The sequence below is a fragment of the Larus michahellis genome, chromosome 9 (genome assembly GCF_964199755.1).
Source record: "Larus michahellis chromosome 9, bLarMic1.1, whole genome shotgun sequence".
Taxonomy (NCBI): domain Eukaryota; kingdom Metazoa; phylum Chordata; class Aves; order Charadriiformes; family Laridae; genus Larus; species Larus michahellis.
Window position 1 is genome coordinate 22,952,545 of NC_133904.1, and position 24,670 is coordinate 22,977,214.

At 43.4% G+C, this 24,670-nt stretch overlaps 1 protein-coding gene across 7 annotated transcripts in view; it reads left to right on the top strand.

Moving 5' to 3' along the window:
* The window catches only part of ARIH1 (ariadne RBR E3 ubiquitin protein ligase 1), a 64,876-nt gene that overhangs the window by 26,335 nt on the left and 13,871 nt on the right, over nucleotides 1–24,670 (top strand). For all 7 annotated transcript variants that reach the window (XR_012589210.1, XR_012589212.1, XR_012589211.1 and 4 more), the window contains 8 exons: nucleotides 26–93; nucleotides 8,773–8,917; nucleotides 14,198–14,290; nucleotides 14,674–14,729; nucleotides 19,219–19,285; nucleotides 20,587–20,693; nucleotides 21,218–21,260; nucleotides 22,425–22,496. Coding sequence is in view for 4 of the 7 variants with exons in the window: in XM_074601995.1 (XP_074458096.1) it covers nucleotides 26–93; nucleotides 8,773–8,917; nucleotides 14,198–14,290; nucleotides 14,674–14,729; nucleotides 19,219–19,285; nucleotides 20,587–20,693; nucleotides 21,218–21,260; nucleotides 22,425–22,496 (651 nt within the window). In the remaining 3 variants the exon portion in view is untranslated. The remainder of the gene's footprint in view (nucleotides 1–25; nucleotides 94–8,772; nucleotides 8,918–14,197; nucleotides 14,291–14,673; nucleotides 14,730–19,218; nucleotides 19,286–20,586; nucleotides 20,694–21,217; nucleotides 21,261–22,424; nucleotides 22,497–24,670) is intronic.

Sequence of the window (24,670 nt, forward strand, 5' to 3'; positions counted from 1 at the left end):
TATTATTTTTCTTTTCTTTCTCTAGAATCCAGCAACTATCACTCGAATACTGCTTAGCCATTTCAACTGGGATAAAGAGAAGCTCATGGAGAGGTAAGCAGCCATCTTCGCATGCAGCCACGTTTTGCTTCAGACCTGCAAGAAATGTTTATTACCGGATTAATGTGAGAGTGGATGAATGCACGCTGTGTGGCAGGAGGATCTCTTACGTAAGCTCTAAATGTTCCCCCTTAGACTTTACCAGCTAAGAGTGACTCCTTTTTTAAATATCGGTAATGCCTATTAGGCTTCGGAGAAGTTGGGAAGTTAGTTGCTCCTTGGAGGAAGGGATGCCTTCCAGTCTGAACACATACAACAAGCACGGCGTTTCCACAGGCTCTGGAAAAAAGCAAGCAGGAACAGGTTCCTGTTATCTTGGAACTGGTTTGGATTTGGATTTAGTTGCTCTTGCATGTCATTCTGGTATGTGTATTCCTGACGTGTTTATTTGTTAGTCTTACTGAGACTAAATTGTTCTTGACGGATAAAGGGTACTGGTAAAGTGCATCTTCTAGGGTTTTTTTTAGCATGTGCATAAATAATGGATTGAATTTTGCCTCTCCCTCCTCCTCAGAGCAGAGCGTTTTATGGTTACTTCTCATCTTTCATTCCCAGCTCTTCGGGAATGTTGCTGGTGAAGGTACTTCTTGTAGCTTGTTATACAGTGGGGGCCTGTCATGGTTTAACCCCAGCCAGCAACTAGGATCGCTTTCCCCCAGCCCCAGTGGGAGAGGGAAAAGAGGGAGAAAAAGAAAAAAAAAAAAACGTCATGGGTTGAGATAAAGACAGTTCAATAGAACAGTAACAGAAGAGAAAACAGTAATAATAATGGTAAAAGAACGTACAAAATGAGTGATGATGTCTGTGCTCTGGAATATTCCTCTGGCCAGCTTGTCCTGCCTATGCTCCCTCTCAGCTTCTATGGGAAGCTGAAAATGTCCTTGACTTAATATAAGCATTACTTAGCAACAACTAAACCCATATGTGTTATCAGCATTATTCTCATATTAAATCCAAAACACAGCAGCTACTGGGAAGAAAATTAACTCCATCCCAGCTGAAAACAGGACAAGGTCAAATCCATCTCCAGTGGTAATGGACTTGGGGTTTGTTGCTGTTGAAGAGAGTGTGAGGGAGCTGGAGAACTCCGTTTACTTGTAGAAGCTTGAAAAAGGGGGGAGAATCAGTCAGGACCAGGCCATACAGGGACTTACTAGTTGTTACAGTCTTTGCTGGTCTTAACAACCATTAAGTGACACAAGTGGGTGGGTTGCGGGTGAGAGCAGGAGGACTCTGCCTGGTGGGATTGTTTGGGATTAGGATTGTCATTTCCTTTGCCTGGTGATCAGGGTGTAAGGAGATCGGATGCGTTGTCATCTTAAAACCCTGTGCAGAAACGATTACTGGTAGTGCTGTTGAATTGATGAACACCCGTCACCAGCCTGTGGGTGCTGCGGGCTGAGCCCCTGTAGTTGGGTGCTCCTTCATGCCAGGTGCAAGTGGGGAAGAGCAACAGGTTTTGAGCCGACAGTCGTGGAGTTTAAGTACTTCCACTCTCCTGGGATAAGGGATTTAGGACACCTTTAGCCCCCTTTGTGTAACACTTTCAGTTAGTGATGGTGCTCAGGTATCTCTTATGTTTTGTTTGGCCTAGATTTTTTTTTTTTCCTGAGGTGATTATATTTTTTTAAAGCTTTCTAGTCTCTGCTTTCTTTCCTGAGATTGACCTCTTTTAGTTAATGTTGGAAGCATGAAAGCTTTGTGTTACAAATATAGTCACATTGAGGCTATTTAACTCTTACTACAGCTGTTAAGCATTCTGATTTAGTTCCTTTTCCAGCCTGTGTCTGTTCACTTCTTTGTATTCGAGTTTCTTGTGCTGGTTCTTTTGGTCAGGCTAAAGTTCACTCTCCTTGGCTATCTCCATCTCACTTTGAGATACCTCTACGTAAAGTGTACTGAAATGTCATCCGGTATTCAGTAGGTTTTTTTAGCTTGTCTAAAGCTGCCATCAATTTAAAAAAAAAAAAAAAAAGAAATAAAAATGGACTGTGGATTTTTTCAAAGGAAGGTATCAACCACTTCTATGTGAGGTATTATTGTTAAGGCTTTTACAGTTTCCAACCAAAACATTTTAAGTATGTGTAAATATTTACAAAGTCCACAGGTAAACATTTACTCTTGGTACATATTCATTAAAATACTTATCTTAATTCTATAGGATTGCCCTGTGAGTAATGCAATACGTGACCCTTGCTTGTGCAGACCTATTGCACACCAGGCAGACTTCTGGTGTGGATGTCCTGTTGTATTAGAAAAACATTAAAACATTCTGTTTCTCAAGTAGCTGGTGCTGCTTTTTGTCACTTCTTCACCAAATAGCTCCCAGCAGGAGCGGGAGGCTGGGAAGAGGCTGAGAGCTGGCTCTTAGTGTTCAAGAAGATTTTGTGCCGGGTGGGAGGCAGGTGGTCACCTCAGTAGCCAGGATGCGAAGCAATCACTTTGAAATAGTGCTGGAGCTGGAAATGATGCCCTGAGCCAGCTACAGATCACATCTTTTTGCTAAAATAGACGTCATTCTCATTCAGGCGAACGTGAGAAGCCCAATTAAGCCCACACTCAGGCTTGGTTAATCTTCCAAACTAGAGATCACTTTTGAGACTTGTTTGACTTCGTGTGTGGCCAGCAAATCTTATTGCAGGATTGCGCCTGTGTAAAATGAGCTAGCTGCAAAACACTGGGAGGCATTTGTGGTGGGGCAGAGAAGCATATTCTAACAAGGAAAAAAAATAAAAATTAAACACTACTTTATTTTTTTAGGGGCAAAAACCCAAACGCCAAGAAAAAGCGCTCACACACTCTTTTCTTTCACACCAGTTGAATTCACTTTCTGCAACAGTGATGGAGACATATATGTTTGGTTTTTTTTCTTGGGTGACTCTTAAGCAGTGGAACTGGTATAAATTTGGCCTCTTCTACTCCTAAATAACCACGAGGAAGACTTCCCAGGAAATTCCTGTTGTTGCCTGCAGTCTGGGTGGGTTTAATGCTTGCTAAGATGTAATGTTTGGGTGCAATATTTGGTGCTTGATTTCACACCAGGTCAGAGTTTGAACGCACTTGCTCAATGGTGTGTATTTACAGCACCTGCCCAGGGTCTGTTTTACCTTAGTTCATCGTGAGTCAGCACGACCTAAGAGGCGGCCTTATCAAACTTTGCCTGTAGTAAAGCAGATAAACAAAGCGGCTTCTTTTTTAGTAAGTGCTGAGTGTGGTGAGGGCTGAGCTCATGAGATGAAAATTTCATGTTTTAGCACATGCAAACCTCTTCATGGCTTTTTTTCATTGTTATGCGTATTTTTAATAGGCAGGTTATTATTGCCTGGGCCAGCTTTGTCATGGAATAATTGCATGGCGTTATTAAGAGGGCAGATATGTTACAGGTATTTATTCTACTTACAGTGAAGTAATAGCCACAGTTGAAAAACTGCCCTATCCCACTGGTGGGGCACTAATTATTTGATTGTGTCCAAAAGCAAAACTGGTGTTTTGGGGTGGATTTGTTTGTAGGATGGAAGTGGATACTGGAGGAAGTACTTGAGTTCAGGTTCTGATATGCTGTGTGTGTTTTGGAGAATAAGGATGTTAAATACTGTGTTTTCCTCTGTCTCACAAGCTTGGCTAATGGAAACAGGAGACTGACAGGTGCAGATTGACCAGGTAACCTTACAATTAAGAGAAGAAAGTGCTTTAGTTTATAACTTTACCTTGATTACCTTCCAATTTTACTATGACTGATAGCATCCGTCCCTCCTGAGGGGAGTTTTGGGCATGAACCTCCCCATGATGAAAAGACCAAAATGCAGCTCTCCTGCTTTGTCTGCCTTCCCCGGTCTTTTTTTTTTTTTTTTAATTAAAGAAAAGTATTTCAGCATGGAGCCAAAGGCCCAATTTAATCCCTGGAGGTAGAGAGAGAAGTATTGCAGTCCCTGCTAGGTTCTTTATCTTGGTGGCTGTGTGTTTCTGTTGCCTCTGAGCAGAGGAGGATGCCAGGATGGCCCCAGTGGCTTGGCTGCTAGCCCAGATTGCCTCTTGCCCTTGCATTCAGGGTCTGACTCCTCTCTGTAGGTACCTGGCCATCTGCTTTCCTTTGGACAAATAACGGCTTAACACTATTCATCAGAGGCCGAAGAGGTGAAAAATTGTGTATGGCAGGCTTTTTCGTATGAAGATATCTTTTACTGCAGGCATACCGATTCTCTGACATTCACAAATGCCCTTTCACTAAAGTAAATATCCCAAAGTGTGTACTTTCTTCAGCGATAAGGCTTTTTATCTTTGATACTTCCTTGGACAGGATTTGATTATGTGTAGAAAATTGTGATTAGGCAGTCACCAGCAGCAGGAGGAAATTTTGAGGAAATAAAGAAGCTGACAGCTTGATCCATCTGACAAAAAGACCTGATGTTATGGACTTTGTGGTGGTACGCAGTGAAGAAATCATAGAAGAACTTGAAAATAAGTCACTGGTGTGCCTGTTCATTTTAAAGTAGCAGAGAAAACAACTTTGTCTGCGGTGAAGAGACTGGATTTTGAAAAACCAATAGAACCAGTTGTTGAAGTCAGCTATATTGAGCAAAGAGTCTGGTGTTGAATAGACCACAACATTCTTGAGCGTCAGAAGTGCTAGAATTGCTGAATGTCCACATTGCAAAGGGAGAAGAGGATAAAGGATTTAAAAGGCTGTTAAAGGTGCTGTGCTCCTCCCTAAGATGAAAATATGGACCAAGCAACTAAGAAGCAATCCCTTAATAGTGAGAAGTGGAGGGATGGCTTGAGGAAAAATCAAACCCCTTGGAGTTGTGAAGGAAGCAAGCAGGGAATTAAAGGGGTTTTCTCCCGTGTTTCACAGCAGAGGTGATGGCATGCAACTCTGCGATGTATTTTATGTGACATACATTGGGTTCAGCTGTTAGGATGGTGTGTATGGAGTTACTTTTCTCAAAAGGGAAGCAGCAGACTAGATGGAACCTGTTAGTAATTCCCTTGTCGGGTGCTTTTGGGGTGAATGTTTGTCAGTGTTAACGAATATCTTGGCATAAATCTCTTTGGAGGCATTTGGTTCAGAGGAGGATCCAGATGTCATAAAGGGAAAAAAGAAAAAAAAACCCAGACAGCTGACGGATCCTAGCAATGAAAGTGGTACAAAGTGTCACAAGAGGTCTCATCAACAGAGCTGGAAAAGGAGCTCTGGGGAAAGGTAGACATCATTTGGGATGCATTAGGTTCGCAGGAGAAATGTAGATGAAGTTGTATGAGATTGGATGAAATTGTGGTGAGATCTTAACCAGGATCGCATTTGTTGTGGCCTCCTTGGGTTCATGAAGGATGAATGGAAATGGAAACCAGTGGCTGAGAAGGTTTGCTGGGACAAGGAAGTGGAGAAGTGGCATGTGAGAAGCTTCTCTGCTTGTTGGGAAAGGTGCTGCAGCTGCTGCCTGTGAGTCCTTCCACGGAGGAACACTGGAAGGGCAAAGGGAGGTCTGCTCAAACCACAATCTGTGTTGATGCTTGAACAAGTGGAAAAAAGGTGTGGTAATAGGAATTAGAGAGTCATTTCTAACCTCTGAAGGAACTGAAACAGTCTTTTGACTGGGCCCTTGGTGTATTTGCAGAAGGAGTGGTGGAGCAGTTAGAGAAGTGTTGGACTTTATTCTGCAGTGCCCATTGCAAAGGGGTATTTTTAGGGAGGTCCAGGTTTTCTTCTGCATTTTCTTACTGCCCAGCGACAGCATCATTTTGAGTCTGAGACACATATGTGGAACTTACTTGCTCAGTGCACCCTGGCACAGCAAAGAAAGCAAGTGCATTAAAAGAAAACAGCGTGGGGAAGGAGGAATACTCGATACCCTGTTTCTCTTCAACACTGGTGGGGTTTACAAGTGGTAATCCCAAAGAGCGGAGTGAACTCCGTAAGAATTTAAGAGTGCAGCAGAGTTCAAAAGGCAAAATGTAGCCTTTTTTCTTGGATTTATGTTTTCTCTCTCCTCTGCATGGCCCTGGCTGAGGCTCTCGGCTGCCTCATTTGCTTCTCCTTTGTAAGTGTAGGAGAGACCAGGCATTTCTGAGATGGAAACCAGTTAATATGAGCTGTGACTGGTGTACCAAAAGGCAAGCACCTGGAAGCTTTGCAGTGTATCAGTGCTTTGGAAATATGTAGATTGGTTAAGGACTCAAGTCCATGCTTCTTACTTGAGTTAACCGTTACCATTAGCATTTAGCCCCAAGAAACACCCAGTGTCAGATCACTTTTTTTTCTATCTGTTATTGGGAAACTACTGAAAGCCTGGGAAGGAAATGGTTGTTCTGCATTAGTTACCTGTTGGTATTCAGGGGGGATAGGTAATTCCAGGTGAACAGCAGTTGCTGCTGACTTACTGTCCATATTTCTTGGTGTTGGGCAGGAGGTGTCATGGCTCAGAAGAGTAGCTTTTGCAGGGATTTGGTAAAAATAGAACTGCCTGGTGCAAGTGGTGAAGTCAAGTTCCTGAAGTGGATACGCACCCTTAAAACCAGCCCACCAGTACAAGTATCTCTGGTATTTCCATAAGCATTTAGCTGACCACGAATGCCAGCATTCTAGTTGCATCATAGCATTTGTCTTCAAAACTATTTTCTTAGCAAACATCCCACCCAACTGTTTGCTCCTTTCAAACGGAGGATGTCCTACACTGATCGTGCTGGAAACCTTTTATGGAGTTAATATTTATTCATGGGTCTTTAATACTGCCTATAATGGGACTGCACTGTACTCGCTTGCTAAAGTCTTCTAGATATAAGTAATCCTGAAGGCAAACAAAATAACTTGGTTGAGTTAAATCCCTGAGCAAACAGTGGCAAAGCCTTGTGTATGCTGCAATGCCAGAATTCACCACCACCTTCAAAATTCAGTGTCTTGAAAATTAAGATCCAAAGTATGTGAACTGCATCAAGAAACATAGGAACCAGCAGTGAGTTAACCCTTTTTAACTGTACGTCAAGTCTTGTCAGTAGGTAGTGCTGTAAGAGAGCTGCTGTGGATTTGGAACTCTTTGGCAATACTGCAGGATAAGACCATCTACCCAGAGGCGTTTGGGGTTAGATACCAGGCCTAGTCCCAGACTTGAGAGACGCCCAGTAACTTCTTTCACCAGCAGAAAGTCTTGGTTCTTCTCTATCTGTTGGTGGACAGCAGATTCTTTTTTTGGTCTGGTCTGTGATGAGTTTAAGTATGTGCCTTGTAAAGACTCTTTAACTTCAGTCGTGCCCTTGTGTTTAGCTACTGGGACCGTTGTCTGCTGCGAGTAAATTTGCTGGTCTTAAACATAACTGTACGATGGTCAAGTGTGTGTTTTCTTTTTCCCCTAGGTAGGTGCCACCTTATTTGAATTTAACTTGCTGCTGATGTTAGGGATGGCTTGTTTACTGGCATTGAATTGGGGGATGTACCTGTAGGTTAGCTGGTTAATTATCATATTTGATTAGTTCTTTGCAGATGCTGCAGGCTGGAGAAAGATACTTGGTGTCCTGATGTTGGGAGGAGGCTGACCTGCCTACTCACGGTTCTTTCAAATCTGGTCCTCCTTACCAAGTTGAAGAGCTTTCTGTAAGACTGTAAACCAAAACAGTATTTTTTTCCTGAAGGGAACAGGAAATAAAGTGGTCTCTTATCCTCCCCCCAGCCGATTTTGCATGCTCCCTGCCATGAGATATCTAATCTTTGGAAGCATTTGTAAACCTGGAATTGTATTTTCATAGGAGGTTATTAAAATATCTCAAGTTGACTGGAGACAAAAGATACTCAAATGGCCGGGATTTTGGTCTAAGAGGCGGGCTCTGCATTAGCTCTGTTGCAGGCTTTGGACATGGGCAAGGTGTTAAGTGTGAAATTGAAGACTGGTCTAACTGGAGATCAGAGTCCTGATCTGATAGAGGCCTGATGCAGCAGCAATTGTTCCCAAACTCTGGAGATGACTGAAGTGTGTGAAACGCAGTCCTGCATCTGCCTTAATGAGAGATCGGTGACTGTGTGTGAGTGCATCATCAGCTGAACCAAGTGTCTGACCCTGCTGACACGTTTCTCCTTGGATCAGAGAAAGAAGGGCCAGAACTGAAGTCTGGACCTCTTTGGGGCACACCTAATGTGAACGGAGTACATGAAGGAAAACGTGAAGTACAGGAACCTGCCGAATCACGAACCGTGACTGATTGCTGCTTCCTGCCTCCTCTTTAATGCTTTAGTGATTAGAATATTACAGGAAAATGGAAGGCTTAAGCGGGAAAGAGAATTGTGCCTGGGGGCATCAAACCTGTGCTTTAGGAAGGTGTCCTGATACCTGGACTGTGAAGTAAGATGTTCTTGCTTCAGTTCCCAGTCTTTGAGTTTTAATCCAAAGAAATCACCATGGAGAATCATGAATTACTTGAAATGCAGCTGAACCATTGAAGGTACCTGAATTTTCAGGAGTGTGCAATTCAAGCCCAAATCTCTGAAATGATGCAGCTTTCCAATATTCACCTCTGTGGTCAGGGCTGGGTTGTATTTTGTTAGTGAAGAGTTTGCTAAAAGTAGTGGGTGTGTGAGCTTTTGGATGTATTAAAACCAACTTTGTACATTTAATTCCCAAACAGAACTTGAAAAATGACTTCCAGAGAAGGTAGTTAAATTCTTGTTCTCTTGTGTGTCTGATGCAGGTACTTCGATGGCAACTTGGAGAAACTCTTTGCAGAGTGTCATGTAATTAATCCAAGTAAAAAGTCTCGAACGCGCCAGATGAACACAAGGTCATCAGCCCAGGATATGCCTTGTCAGATCTGCTATCTGAACTACTCGAACTCGGTGAGTACCTGGCAGCCCAGGTGGTAGCTGACCACTAACCGCCCCAACTTGGATATCGGAAACTTAACCTTTTGGGCAGCAGTCTGTAAGGATGCCTCCGACGGTATTTTAAAAAAAGCTTTTGGAATGAAACTGAGATTTTGCTTGTTTCATTGAATCTTCTAATCTGTAGTAGACACAGAAAACTGCGTCTGAGATTGTTTCTTAGTGCAATGAACCTTATGTCTTGTGTGCCGCAGCTGATCCAAGCAGTGTGGTGGGGGACCACAGAATTACGTCGTCCTTCATGTGTTCTCTTTAATTCCTACTGTGTGGTTTGACAAGCTCTTTTTCTTTTTTTAAACAAACCTTAACCAGTATTAGTTTACCCAAAATGGGATTGTGTTTCAAATGAGATCGTTATCCTTTTTGCCAAAACCTTTGAGGATGCTGGGGTCTGGGCCGCAGCGTGGTAGAGTTCTTCAGAAAGAAGCAAGCAGTAGATCAAGTGATTTTTTTTATTTTTTATTTTTTTACAAAGGTCAGATACCAATTGAGATATGCAAATAAATGATACATGAAAGAAAAACTATGTGTAAAGCATGATGGGTAAAGGGATTTAGTTCAATAGAATGACCAGACTGGAAACAGTTTATAAAAGTAGTAAATAATGATGCCAAATAGCCAAGCTAGAAAGCCTAGAATAAAAGTAGGACTAGGAGTAAAACGAAGTTGTGCTGTTCAAAGAACACAACCTGTGTGGATGTCTTTGGATCTTTATCGTGTTTGTGCAATACCTTCTTAATCGGAGAAGATTAGGGTAGAAGTGCTTGCTGGGGCTCTAAATTAGTCTTCTGGTTGGTGGTAAGATTGGTAAAAGTGCTCCAGTTTTTTGGTAGCTGTTCACAACTACTAAACTTGCCGGTACACTAAGCAGAGGTCCAGGCTTCTGCTGGGTTTTGTACAGGCAAGCAACTTCTGTGACTTTCCAGAGGCAGGACATAATGATGGGAGATCCTGGAAGAAAAGGAGATCAGTGGAAAAGCTCAGATGTGAGAGTCCATCTGTGGCTTTGCCAAAAGGCGGGGTGCTGACATGCCTGAGGAATTCTTCCTTTACTGAAACTTCCCCTTCCTGGTGGAGCTCTCCTGACCCTCTGAAACACTGGAACGTCTGCCTGCCCTTTAAAGAGCAGAGCAGTCCTTTCGTAAGGCTTCCACTCTTGCTCTTTTATGTGTTTTAAGAACTTGCTTTTCGGCAAGAATGGAAACCACGTTGGGTTTATGAGTAGCCTTGAAAAACGTCCCCTTGCTGCTGTGGGCTGACTGCAAGCCTTGCCCTTGCTCTGGAGCAGGCAGAGCAGAGCAAAGGCCGGTTTCAGGCAGCTGAGATTCTCAGTTTTAAGATCACTATTGCTCTTGAGCCAGGAACCACAAGACTTCGTGCATCTCCTTTTAAGCCTTGTGTGCACTGACTTCTTAGAGAATAGCTGCAACGGAGAATTGATGCTTGCTTTGTATGAAGAAGAGCTTTGAAAAAGAGAAACAAGCTTGAGAAATGTGTTTGGCCCTCTACCTTATGCTAAAATCTTACTGTTGAATCGCTGCAGACTTCCATGTTAAGTAGTGAGGAAATGATTTTGGGCTATGCGATGTTTTTAATGAAAATAGGAGAAGGGATTGAGGGGAGAAAAAATGGGAGGAGACATCTTTAGCACCTTAATGTCCATCTCCAGAAAAGGTCGTCTTAGGAGCTTCAAATTTCGATTTCATGTTCTTAATATATTGTTCTCCCCTTTTTAGTGTGGCTGTCATGCTGGGTGGGAATAACATGCTCAGCACTCACAACTGAGAGCCCTTTCCTCTGGCTGGGGGTGCACCTGCTGCCTGGGAAACAGCTTTCTGCCTGCTGGGAAGAACAGCACAAAGCACACTAATACCAGTTTTGTGGTTTGAACAGCACATTAAAAATAGTAGTGGCCCAGTTATTAAAGGAGCAGTTTCTTAGCTGGAGCAGTGATATGTTGCAAGTGAGCAGAGATGTCTGGTTGTTAGTGTCGATTTCAGTCAAAAGACAACAGAGAGGAACCTCTTTTTTTTCTTTGCCTTACCTAGAAGTTGGAGCATAGAGGAAGACTAATATTTATGATTTCTCTTTTAAAAGGCTGTAGTGCCTCTGTGTCTAAGGTGACTGTAAGCCATCTGGTTTGAAATCTGTTTTGAAGATGTTTTGGTCAATGTGAATTATAAATTGTAGGATAAGTTATGTTCAATACCTAACCTAAAATCTCAGCTTTTAAATCCTCTTGCAATGGTCAGCTTCACCCCCCAGAGAAAGCTGTATTTTTTTTGAGAGCCCCTTTCAGCCTATAGGGTTTGGAGTAGCACCTGTTTAGGGAATTTACAATGTACAGCTATTGTTGAAATACGAGAATCTTAAGTATTCACCCTCTCACGGGGTCATTGCAGGTGGTATTCATCTGCCTTTGAAAGCACATAAAAGGGAAATGCAAAGTCTTTACAGCTCTTCAGTCATCTCCAAAGAAGTGTGACTTGAGGTTTTGGGAAGCACCTGCAAAAGGAGGCATTGGATGCTCTGAAGGCAGCCTGGCACCCTGATGGTTTGAAAACTTCAGGGAGATATTTTAGCCCCTCTGGGTCCCCATGAACCAGTGTCAAGTCCCAGTTGTTATTTTGGGCGAGCCCTTTATTGTTGGAAGACGGGAACTGAGAGGGTCATGGCTTTGCCTGTGTCCTCTCTTGCGTCTCGTCCATCTGAGTGCAGGACTGCTGGGGGGGGTGGGGGGTGTTTGGGGAACATTGTGCTGTTGTCCAAACTATGTGTTTGTTCTAAGGACGCCCAGATGACAGTCTGTCAGTGCTACCGTCACTACTGAAGTAAAGAAAGCCTGGGTGAGGCTGTCGTCGTAAACATCTTGGGGCAGCTGATGCCTTCTTTGAGAAGTTTGATGCTACTAGAAGAGCAGGGTCAGGTATTGAATGGCAGCATCTTGCTGCTGGCACTTGGCCTTGCAAGAAAAGTAGGTGATGAGTATAGATAAGGTAAAATTAGAGCTGTCCCCTGTGATAACCTGCTGTTTCAGAGCTCAGTTACCCTTTACACTTGGTGGTTTTTATGTTGGCCTTTTTGCTCACTCCCTTGACATCTGCTGTCAGCTTAGCCAAAAATAATTGGGAACTCCCTCAAAGTAAAGAAATGAGTTGAAAGATACTCTGAATTCTTTGCGGCCTGGGAGGAAGCGTGGTGGCTGCCTTTTATGTGGGCATTTAGCAAATCTTTTCACTGCCTGAACTAACTGGAATGAGCCCTAAATGAAGATACATGCTTACCTGTGTTCTGTAGGGCCTCCCTGTGTGGGCTTGCTGCAGGAGTATTTAGGTTCATTAAGGAATGATCCCCTTGTCCATGCTTATTTCCCATCACATGTGGAGAAGCCATAATTCTAGGAAAAAATCAGTGCCGTCTTCAGGCTGTGTGCTGTTGGCTTCCTGAAAGTTACACGTTGGGGCTCTTCTGCCATAACCGTCACCTCCAGGGGACATCACTTGGCCATATAGCACCATCAGATACCTTGTTACCTGGCTCAGTAATGGTTCAAAAACTGAAAGTGGTTATTTTTCAGTCTTGGGGTTGGTATATCCTGGCCCCATAGCTGTCTGCCTCCTCTCTTCTTGAGCTGCAGTGCTGGCAGGACGCACCGCTCCAGTTTTTCTGCAAAGCAAGCAAAGGCTTGGGTGGGTATCTCTATTTTTACATGGAACAGTTGAATGCTTAGCTCACGTGTCCCCTCACGGGCTGTTTTTGGTGGGATTTAAGCTCCTTGCCACCCCTGGTGAGCGCTCCCTGGCAGGGCTGTGGGAAGGGCAGGCAGAGTTGAGCCCGCTGGCTGCAGCATCGCAGCATGTTCCCAAGGCTCAGGTTCAAACCTGTGCCTCTGCTGATGGCAGGAGCGCCAGACAAGCGTGAATCACTGCGTGGTGAGGCTGTGGGAGGAACGTGCTAACTCACACCTTCCTGGAGCAATCTGCGTGGCTGTAGCATCGAAAGACCAGCGTAACCCAGCTGATGTGCCAGTGTCAGGTGAACAAAGGGGGCGATGTGGTGGCCGTAATCTTTTGAGTCTCTAATTTTGTTAGAACTTTGTTTTCTTAAAATAGACTCTTCTCTTAACAGCATCCTACTTTTGGTTTGGGCTGCTGTAGGGAGGGCAACCAGGTTTCTTTCATTTATGGAGTTTCATACAAGCTGATGGTATCTCAGGGAGGAGCTCTTGTTTTATCTTACTGGCTGAGAAAATAAGATGGTTTGTCAAATAGTGACCTGGTATAGTGGTATGAGTGAAGCGTTTTAAATACAGTTTGTCCTTGCCCCTGGCTCTGGGTATAAAATAACTTCAGGATGACCTGAGAAAAGTAACTTAATTTCGGTCTTTGCTCAGCAGTGTTTGCTTCTCCACCCCTTGTGTAACCATTCAGTCCCAGATGGTATCTTGAAATACTCAGTGGAGGTGATGCATACGCAGATGAAGCTGTCCTTGTTGCTGTCTGCAGCAGCTACTCATTATTGAATGGTATTGAGTAATTTACACCTGCCAATTAGGATCCTTAGTGTCGTCATCTGATGAACATCTGGGTTTCAGAGGGAACTTTACCAAGCGAGTTGGCAAACTTTATGCGTAGGCATTAAAAGCATAAGTGCACACAATTCTTTGTTGTTTAGTGCTCACCCAGTAATGCAGACTGCTCACTGGTCGCTTACTGTTTCCTCTACAAGAGGGAAATTAGTGCCTGGGCATTAACTGGTGTGCGTATTCTGGGACTTCTGGGCAGCACCCACATGTGGTAGCAAGCCAAATGGAAAAATAAGAGGAAAGAAGACCCGTAGCATCTTATAACCATGACCTGTTTGGTGGTGTTGAGTTTATTTTCCTCATTTACAAGAATAAAAGTGGGGAGAACCACACTACGCTCTAGATATGCTCCTAAAACAAGGATCAATTTAAATGGGCAGGCAGGATGGAAATGTCAGCCACACCTTGCCTTGCTGCTAGGGCTGGGGATTAAAGTCTGGCTTTCAAAGCATGACTAAAGCCGTGTTGGCAATGTTCTGTAGTGGCGATAATGCAAAATAAATAGCAGCATCTCAAGTTTGGTATGGGGGATGAGAGAAACTGCACAGCATCAAGAAGGGCGAAATGATCGAGTGAATCCGCGTGATGAAATGATCGAGTGAATCCGCGTGATAAAATGATCCACTATCTTGTGTTCTTTGTCATTGCAGTACTTTACTGGCCTAGAGTGTGGACACAAGTTCTGTATGCAGTGCTGGAGTGAATATTTAACTACCAAAATAATGGAGGAAGGCATGGGACAGGTAAAATGCCAAGTCACCTACCTCATGACTTATCTCTGGAAATTCTGTGTGTTGGAGAGGAAGGGGAAAGAAAGGGGAGAATTCTTTCCCACTGAAGTTTAAAAAAATCAAAAGAACAACAAAGGAAACCCAAGCCCCAAAGCTTTGGGGACTGCAGTCTTTGCCCCAGGGGAAGCTGAAGGGAACTACGTGGAGTTAGTGCGTCCTTGCTGTGGGTGGGGGGAATCGCGCTGTGCACAGTGGCACATCTGGTACATGGTGATAGAGCCTATGTACTGTTTTTGCTGTGGGTTGGAGTGAAGTCTTTTGCCTTGCAATTTTTTGTGATGCAAAAATAGCATAAACACTGTTGCTTTTATGACCTTTTTGGCTTTTTTTTCCAGACCATTTCATGCCCTGCTCATGGCTGTGATATCTTAGTCGATGATAATACAGTTATGTAAGTATGATGAGTTGGTACCTCTTGGCTTTCCTCTCTTTTTCCATTTTGTTACTCACGTGCTATTCAAATGTACTGGCTTATAAAGAAAACTGCATAGAGGCTTTAAGGCAGCAGAGAGGTTGGTTTTGAACTGTTTATTTTGATACTGGTATTTCTCTTAACTTCCAGTCTAGGTGTGAAAAACCCATGGCACAGTACTTGGAGGAAAGACTCCTTGGCTGATTTGGTCAGCATGACAGCAGAATAAACACCAGGCAGTCTCTCCAAACCCTCTTTAACTGCTTTGTGCATTTAGTTTCCTTTGATTTACGTAGGAATTTAGGACTTCCTCCCTAGGTCAACCCACTGGTTCACCAAGTCCTATAGCCATAGTTAATATGTGAGTCAGAGGGAAGAGGTCCTATGTAGGGTGTATTTTATGCCCTCTGATAGAAAGCAGTTGACCCTCAAACATAAGATTTGATTAAGCCGGTATGTCAGCCTGTGTCACTTTGCTTATTAAGTTCTCCAGCTGTAGGATGACTGCTTGTATGTGGTGGAGCAGTGAATTCCATGAGCTTCCTCCTCTTTTATATTGGATGATGTTACTGCATGAGTAACATCCTTCATAATTCTGAACCTTGATTAAGTACATTTTAATCCTTCATGCTAAAAAGCATCTAAATAGAAGCTTATTCTGTTACCTTATTGCTTCCTTCCTGAAGTCTGACTCACTCATTGATAATAATTTGCTGGTTTTTATATCAGTTGCTTTCAGACTAGTGATTTCCCATGCCCCCCTGCATTAGTTAGTCACCAAGTGTAGGCTGGGCAGAAGTGGAAGTAGCTGAAATGTTTTCATGCCCTGTTGAGAGATGGCTTGTAGAGTTCAGTGGGTGGAAACTGAGCTGAAGTTCGCATAGTATCTTGAGTGACTTGATTGAGATTTTTGTTTACTGGAGTCTGAACTTCAGCTTGTGGTGTCGTACACTCTCAGCAGGAAACTTCTTGAGTGTTTTCTTGACTGCAACAGTTCCAATAAGCTGTTCAAATAGTGCACGTAAAGTGGAGTAGCTGAAATCGTTGCAGGCCATGGCAGTAGCAGAGGCAAGGAAAGGATGGAAGGAGAGGAGGAGCAGGGCTGGCTTTTGTTGCTATGGTTTCTGTTGCTTGATTTTAGTAGTAGGTCTGACTATCCTTATGTTTCACTTCATGGCTTTTACAGCACAGAAAGCCATCGCACTGGGGTGAATCTGTGCAGGCTTCAGCTCACACCATGTGCTGTGGGATTCCCCCCAGCCTGGAGATAGCAGAGATACCTGGGGCCAACAGTAGTAAAATGGCATCTAGGTGGTAAAGCAAACGAGTTCTCTTTGTCTAAGTAAAACTATAAATGTTTTGTGGAGATAAAACTCCACCTTTCCCTGATCTTAGGGGGGACACTTGGGGCCACAAAGATGATCCGAGGGCTGGAGCACGTCTCCTCTGAAGACAGGCTGAGAGACTTGGGGTTGTTCAGCCTGGAGAAGAGAAGGCTCCGGGGAGACCTTATAGCAGCCTTCCAGTACCTGAAGGGGGCCTATAGGAAAGATGGGGAGGGACTCTTTATCAGGGAGTGTAATGATAGGACATGGGGTAACGGCCTCAAACTGAAAGAGGGGAGATTTAGATTGGATATCAGGAAGAAATTCTTTACTGTGAGGGTGGTGATGCAGTGGAATAGGTTTCCCAGGGAAGTTGTCAATGCCTCCATCCGTGGAGGTGTTCAAGGCCAGGCTGGATGGGGCTTTGAGCAACCTGGTCTGGTGGGAGATGTCCCTGCCCAGGGCAGGGGGGTTGGAACTAGGTGACCTTTAAGGTCCCTTCCAACCCAAACCATTCTGTGTGTGCGAATGTCTGGGGGAAGGAGGCGCATGGTTTTTTTGCAAAAGCAAAGAGGGACAACTGCAGCAATCTCATGACATGGCATGAATAAAACAGTAAGTAATCCCAGCTGGAATCTGCACCCCTTCCCATGTCCTTAATTATTCTATTCTTAAGTCTTTTCCTTTTTACAAAGTCTCCAGCTCTAGGTTTCCTATAGGAACCTCAGATCAATGCATAGAGACATTAGTTTTCCAGCAGAAAGTCAGAGTAGAAAGGCCAAATCATTCATTTGCTCCCTTCTCAGTACTTGCCCTTGACAAGGCAGGACATCTCCAAGTTGAATTATCTCCATATAAGTCCAAACTTGGCAATTTGGATGACTTCCCGCGATTTGTGAGTATTTAGCTATCTTACTGTCTATTTTTCTTCCTACTGTTGACCTTAAGTAGGAAGGTTGAAGAGAGAGTCCCTTTCAGCTCTTTGAAGGCCTTCAAACTGGCTGAAGGTAATCTGTTTCTATCCCTTGTTCACCCTTGCCAACACTGCTGGTAATTGCTTTAGCCTACATGCAAAGATGTTGATTTCGTTAATAAGCACAGCATTATGACTTTATTACTGGCATGTCTGATGGCCGCTGCTCGTGGGTGGCAGCAGCCTGGTCGTAACTTCTGAGAATCAACCCACTCGGTGGGAGTGGATGGATGTCGGGTTCCCATATGGAAGTTGTATGGAGCATTGCCTCATTTCTAATCTTCCTTTGCATAATTGCAAATACCAGCGCTTCTACGTCAGATTGGAACATAATACGGTCTCAAAGTAATTCCTTTGGGAGGGTGTTTGACATCTCACATGATCCGTGTTTCGCTAATTCCACTGATTGGTGTCTTGGAGGAGTTTGCATTATCAAAATGGAACAAAAGTGTACAACTTATGGTCTGATAAAGGATTGCTGCCATCTTTGGATGAATTTTTGAGGTTGTGTAGTTCCAAACTGAGCTGCCAGAAGAGATCAAGGGTTAAGTTGTCTTTGTAAGCAGTTTGCTTTTCCAACCCGACTTCTTCGATGCAGTTACTTATTTTATAGCTTGGCTCACGGAGGAAGGTACCCCAAAGGATGGTTTGTGGGCACTGTGAAGGGTTCTCATCTCTTAATTTGTCTAGTTGCATTTATTGTTTGTCAAAAGACAATAATATTCAGAGCAAAGTTCTGGAAGGTCTTGACCTGAGTGGTGCTGTGGAAGTGCTGTGAACCTAGAGGAGGTGAGGTTGCTGACATGGAGTGATGACAGGCAGTTTGGTAAGCAAAAAACCAGTGGATTGCGTCCTCAGTGTGCTCTGGTTAGCTATGGAATTACTCTTCATTTAACATCCAGTTCCTGATATATACATATAATGCAATAAACTTTTAAAGTGACGTTTATTATGCGTAGAAGCTTGGGTATGGAGTAAGAAAGTGAGACTCACGATTCACACTATAAGTTCAGATTGTTTTTTTCATTCTTCAATGAAGTTTCACTCCAAAACAGCAGGCTTGCCATGGACGCCGGCCTGATGAGATGCTTTGTCAGATGCTTTGTTTTATTTTAGCCCTGGGAATTTGGCTGCCACGTGCTACATTTATGTAATAACCAGCGCATCGTTTGGTGAGGAGCTCCCCAGCCTGCTAAGGGCTAGGGTTTATGCAACATTGCGTCCTCACATGCGCTGCTCTTTAATGAATGTTGGCGTGATACCATGCAGGAGTACACTCGATTTTTGACTGCACCCTGAAATGGATAACCTATTAATTTCAATACTTATATGTGATATAGCCTGTATAAAGCTGGATTCCACAGCATGATTTAAAACAGAAATACTGCAATTTGTGTTTTTAGTCCAGCTTTGTATTTATATATGCAGAAGACACTTCAGTTATAACTGAAAGATACATATACAAGTGCTCAGCAATGCATAATTAAATTATTTTTAATGTATCTAGTCTGCAAATGCCAGCTGGGTCGGCCAGACCAGGAGAAAAGTGGTCACTGTGCTTTTAAAGGATTCCTGTCTGCCTGGTTTTCTTCTGCTCTCCCGCTTCCGAGCTGACTGACTTAATTCAAAGTTAAAGTCGATGTTGTGTACGTGCTCTATGATGTTAAATTTAAATCAGCTTTGTTTTTATGGTAAATAGATGAAAACCACATTAACTTCTAAGCTGAAGCTGTAGCATTCCACTGCAACCCAGATAACATCGGGTTTACCAAAGTTATTAACCGCACAACAGTTGTTCTGGAGCTTTTTAAAGGCATTTGCCACAAAATGTGCATGTTTAATGTAAATGAACTAATGAAATTCTCAGTTTCTTGGACTCTTCGGGAAAGTGTTTTAAATAAAAATCACCACACCAAGAGGTTCAGTTCTTTTGAACCACATGAGCTTTCCGTATGATTCTGAAGCTAATACGAGAAGTTAAATAGAGTATTTGTAGTTTTCATAATGAATGAGCTAACAAATAAATAGAGAACAGGTAAGTACAAAAAAAGTACCTGCAAGCATAGGAGGAGGAATCAAAACCATTTGTGCTCCTGAACTTACTGGCTATGTGTGGAAAAAATGAGTTTACTACTACAGTAATTTTTCTGTATTTCTTCCCTTTCCACAGGCGTTTGATCACAGATTCCAAGGTTAAATTAAAGTACCAGCATTTAATAACCAATAGTTTTGTAGAGGTGAGTTTTAATTTGAAATTTTTAATGGCTTCTCGGTTGTTTTTCTCTCGCACATGTAACAAACCAGAGAAGTGAGGCTTGTTTATAACTGTAGAGCAGGGTTTTTTTTACGTAGTCTCTGATCAAGTGTGACTACAAGTTAGAGGCTTTGCAGGGGTTATTTTATAGCCTGTTTGGTTGCAGATGTAGCTGTAGGAAAATACTAAAAAATTCTGCAGGACAAAAGACCTAGAGATATAGCAAGCAGCTGTAGATAAAGAGAATGCCAGAGCTGCTTGATATATAGGTTCTGAGGAGCCCTTAATATTTATATTTCTTGAATGTTACCTCAGATCCTTCAGATTGAAAGCAAGAAACATTATTGTAAACAAGAACATGCCTTAAACATTTGCCATTTGAAGTAAAGCTGCAAAATTGCTTTTAGCAAAATACCAATAGCTTTGCAACCTCAAAATCAAAATAAACTTAGAGAAAGGTGCTTTGGAAGATTTTTTCCACTGTCGTGGTTTCCCAGTTGAATGTGTTCAGATTCACTGGAGAGCCCAGTATGTAAGTTGTTACTGGAATCAGGCTTTTGTTCTGTGTTTGAAGAGATGTATGCTGTGCAGTTTTTTTTTTACTTATTTTATTCCAACACCAGAGCTAAGGATGTGTTGCAGACTGCAAGATGGACAAAAGTCTAGCAGTGCAGACCTATACCTGGCTGCAGCACACCAGGAACAAGCGATGAGATGGTGTTCAAGCAGTGTGTGTGTAAAAAAAAAAAAAAAAAAAACAAAAAAAAAAAACAAAAAAAAAACAAAAAAAAAAAACAAAAAAAAACAAACAAACAAAAAAAACCCCAAAAAACAACAACAACAAAAAAAAAAAAAAAAAAAAAACCAAAACAAAAAACCCAACCCACTGTAACCTGTGAGAAGCTTCAGAAAGGCTGTTACAGTGGTGGGACAGAGATGGATAGCTGCAGACGACTTGACAGGTGTTTTTTTTCAGTGGAAAGCTTCATGGCTTCATATTCTTCAAATGCTGGAAGGTCAGCAGAAGTGTTTACGCTTCTCATCATTCATAAGAAGCCGTTTCACAGTCAAGAGTTGACTGTCGTTTTCCTGCTTGCTTTCAGTAGAAAGTAAATGCTCAGATTGAGGAGACAGCACTTTACTGCAGAGGACGGGTAAGACAGGAAGGAGGAGTGAGACTGAAGGTCAGGGTTGAAAGGATGAAAAAGGGATGAAGGGCAGGTAGGGTCCTTGTGCAGCATCCTTTTTCTATTACTTTTTTTTTTTCCCCACTTTATTTCATAGTGTAATCGACTGTTAAAATGGTGTCCTGCCCCAGATTGCCACCACGTTGTTAAAGTCCAATATCCTGATGCTAAACCAGTTCGCTGCAAATGTGGACGTCAGTTTTGGTAAGAGTAAATCAAGTAAAAGAAGTTGATGCTGCTTTTCACTTACCACATTGAAAGTCTGTTAGTGTGTATTCTGTAAGCCTATACTAGGATGTGGTTTAAGGTGGTGGGAGAAGTATGTGGGGGGGTGGGCTTCAAATAGTAAGCCAGGATTAGGTACAGCTGGTTGCAAAGCACATCGCTATGTTGCTCTCTGTCTCTTGAGCCTCCTTTGACATGGAGACAGATCCAGCTTTCACTGAGAGCTGGGCTTCAGCTGAATGGTTTCAGATTAGGTGAGGTTCTGGACTGCAGAGAATCAAAATGTGTAGAGAGATATGCTGCCCTGAAGTGGCCATTTGATGGATGGCTGAAGGATTTGAGGGTTGTTTGGGGTTTTTCTGACATGTATAACGTTTCCATAGGACTGGCTTTGGCCTTTTAGCAGAACAACACAGGGGAAAATTTCCACGGTATTAACATAGTTAAATAAAAGTATAATCATCTGCCCTATTTGCTTATTTTCCTCTTTCTTTCACTTACAGCTTTAATTGCGGAGAAAACTGGCATGATCCTGTTAAGTGCAAGGTGAGCATGTGAAAGTTCTTCTCTAAATGCTTGATTTGAAAAAGTTTAAAGTCAATTTATGTGCAAGATGTAGAAATTGAAGCATGAGCTTTGCTACTGTTCACATCAAGAAGAACAGTAGTTCACCTGTTTAGATCATATGTGAGAAGAATCAGTGAAATTGTACTGGATGCCTTTAAGATGCCTCAGAGTTGGACCTTGTGAAGGAGCAGTGCCTCGGCTGGATGGGGTACTGTCTGGAGGCAGCGGCTCTTACAGCTGTGACCCTCTGAAGACAAATAAAGGTGCTTCAGGAGTGAATGCTTCACTTGACAGCAAACTTTCCTGTACTGGGCATTTCTATGGGTGTTTGGTGCCTCAGCAGGCTTGTGGTTTGTTGTACAGAGGAATTAATTTGGTCCAGAGACCTGCAGCCATGCCGTGAGCTCTGGAACTGGGCTGGTTTTTCCGTGAAGCTGTCAGAAGCTGTAATCAAGCCTGGGATCCTGTGGCCTGTGCAGAGCTTGTGGACAGCCAGGTTTCATGCCTTGGGAACAGAGCAGTCTGCGTTTCTAGTGACAAATGGAAAAAAAAACCTCCTTGGGAAGAGGGGAGGGAAACCACCTAAGGATGCTAAACCTTTGGTGGGGTCTTTCCAGGCTAGATGTGGTCAGTTTATCTGACAGTTGCAAGCAGTCTTTTGCTTTTGTTGTTTTCATTTGATAAAGCCAAGTTCTTGGCGAGGCTTAAAAGAAAAAGAAAAAAAAAAAGTATAAGCTGGTTGGTCTGGGCATGAGTGGGCATTATAAGCGTAATGAGAAGTTTAGCTTGATGTAAAGCTGGCCATCGCAGAGGGTCTGGCTGCAGTTTTGGCAGATCACTGTTATAACATCCTTACTATTTGAGAGTCTCATGTGAAGTACATGCTGGTTGAACTTAAGAACTGCAAAGTCTTTGCTGAAGAGTTTGTGCTGAGTGATCGTGCTCGCTGGATCAGGACGGTGCTGCAGGAAATGCCTGCAAGTCAATTAGCTGCTGTTTGCGCTGCTTTCCAGCACTGCCACCCTCCCGTATTCCCATGTGGTTGTGTGTTCCTTACCCTTACCTTGATGTAAGCAGCTGTCTTGGGAACGTTTACAGTTCCTCTAGTTAAATGTAACTCTCCTTTCTTCATTTTTCTAACAGTGGTTAAAGAAGTGGATTAAGAAGTGTGATGATGACAGTGAAACTTCTAATTGGATTGCAGCAAACACAAAGGTGAGGCTCTTTCTTGTGTTATATATAGACTTATCAGATGAAAAGAAGAATGACAGCCTAATTCCTCTGTACTGGGATTGTCTTTCCGCTGCATGTTGTTAGTTAAGAGCAAGCCTTAAAATCCACAGTACACTGAAGTATTCCTGTTTGAAGAGCAGATAAGTGTTACAGCCTTGAATAAGGTGAGGTTCTTTGGGTTGAGTTGGAGTTTGCTCTTGTAAGAAAGAGTTAATTGGAGACCCAAAGGGAAGCTCAAGTTTTTTAAGTCTTTGGGCTCCCGTCTGGCACTGGTGGCTTTGCTAAGCAAATCTGTGCCTCACTCCAAGCGTGTGAAACATGTTAACACCACCCGTGGCTCGATTTGGCTGTGATAATTTACATCTGCCTTTAAATCCCCTGGGTTGGCCTCTTGAGGAGTTGTTCATTTCCGCTGGGCAGGATTCCAGCTTGAGACTGGCAGAACAGCTGTTAAGATTTTATTATGTAAATGTCTTCCTTCCAGCTAGCCCAACTTTGCCTGAAACTTCAGCATTTGTTCAGTTGGGGATGAATTAAGACAAAGGTTGCCACGGTGGCAAGAAAACAAACGCAGCCGATACCGGATGCCGTCAGGGCCTTAGGAGCAGACCTGGGTCTCGGGACTGTGGAGCCAGGAGGGTGGAAGAAGGTGGGGAGGGTGTGAGGAAATGGCTGCTTTGTTTTCTTAGCTCTGTTGTGTAACTGGTTAATGGTATTGTTTGCGGCAGCCGCTGCTTCTTTCTGGGACTGACTGTTTTTCATTGACCTGGAATGTTGCATTATGGTGAAAGCAGAAACACCCATCAGGCTGAAATGCACAGTTAAAGTCGGGCTGAAATTGTGCAGTCTCGGCTGCTTCTTTCTGTTCCGTGAGCCGAGAGTTGTGTGGTCCCCACTTGGAGGCCGAACGTTGCTCAATAAAGTGAATTTGGCTTTTTTGGAGGTGGGTGTGTTCAAAGATCTGTTGTGGCTCAAGAACTGAACCAGATTTCTTCAGAGCTGGCTTGATCCTCATATGAAACCTGAGGAAGAGTAGCTGAATAGCTCGGGAAGGGCTGAGTTGTAAGCACGTGCAATGCAGCTTTTAGCCTCAGGTATCAAATATTCAGGATGTCAGAATGGCCACAGCCCTATTTTGCCTGTGACAAAGCCCTCAGGAGCCAGAGGAGGAGCTGCTGCCACCCCCAGGAGCGTGATCTTGGTCGTGGCCGTAGGCCTTCCTGTCTTCTGCCTGCCCCTACCCTGGCATGTGCTGCTAAAGACCAGGGTCTGGGCTCTCCTTGCTGGGTTTGTTACTATCAGATGTTGAGCTTTCCCTTACTGGATTCTGTGCCCATTAAAAAGGCTGAAATGATACATGCATATGTGTTAACATAGACCAAATGTGACTAATGTGCCGCTAACACTGGCTACTGGAAATAGGAAGCTACTTGTCTCTTTTTCAGACAAGATGATGAGGGTTTCTGCAGCTTGCTTGTCCACAGACGTGAGTGTAGACAGAAATATGAAAGATGGTCATTTATTTATTTATTTTCTACCAAAATCTAGACTTTGTCAGGTAGGAGCCCTGCTTGTGGCTGGGCTGGTATTTAAAGCATAGCTCAGACTGTCAGAAATAGTACTGAATGGCTGGAGTAAGAAGATTTTTCTGTGGGAAACACCCATCCAGAGGAGGGTGAGGAGGGGGAAAGAGTATGGCCAAGCCACGCTGGCGTCAGCCCAGCTTATCCGTTAGTTCGTGTAGTCTGGTGTCAGCAGCAGAAGAGCTGTTGTCCTTGAACATCCGTGTCTAAGCTACTTCCTCTAATACCGTGTACGAGATGCTCCTACAGCAAGAAAATACTTTGGAGCCCAGGCTGTACAGCAGCAACAGGAAGAAAAATAACATCAGGGTAATTACACCAGACATTTGAGCAAGCCAACTGTCCTGGAGTCTTACGGGATCCGTACCAATTGAATTAACCGAAGGACAATATCACAATTCTTCTCTCTCCGAACTGACGTGAGATTCAATTGAGGGGAAAGTTCGCAGGAAATGTAACCCACCCCTCATAACCATCTCGGACTTCTTGTGGGCGGCAAAGATGAGGAAGGTGGTAATTCCACACCGCTATAACGAAGCACCAGCAGCACTGGCTGCTGGAACGTGTGCAATC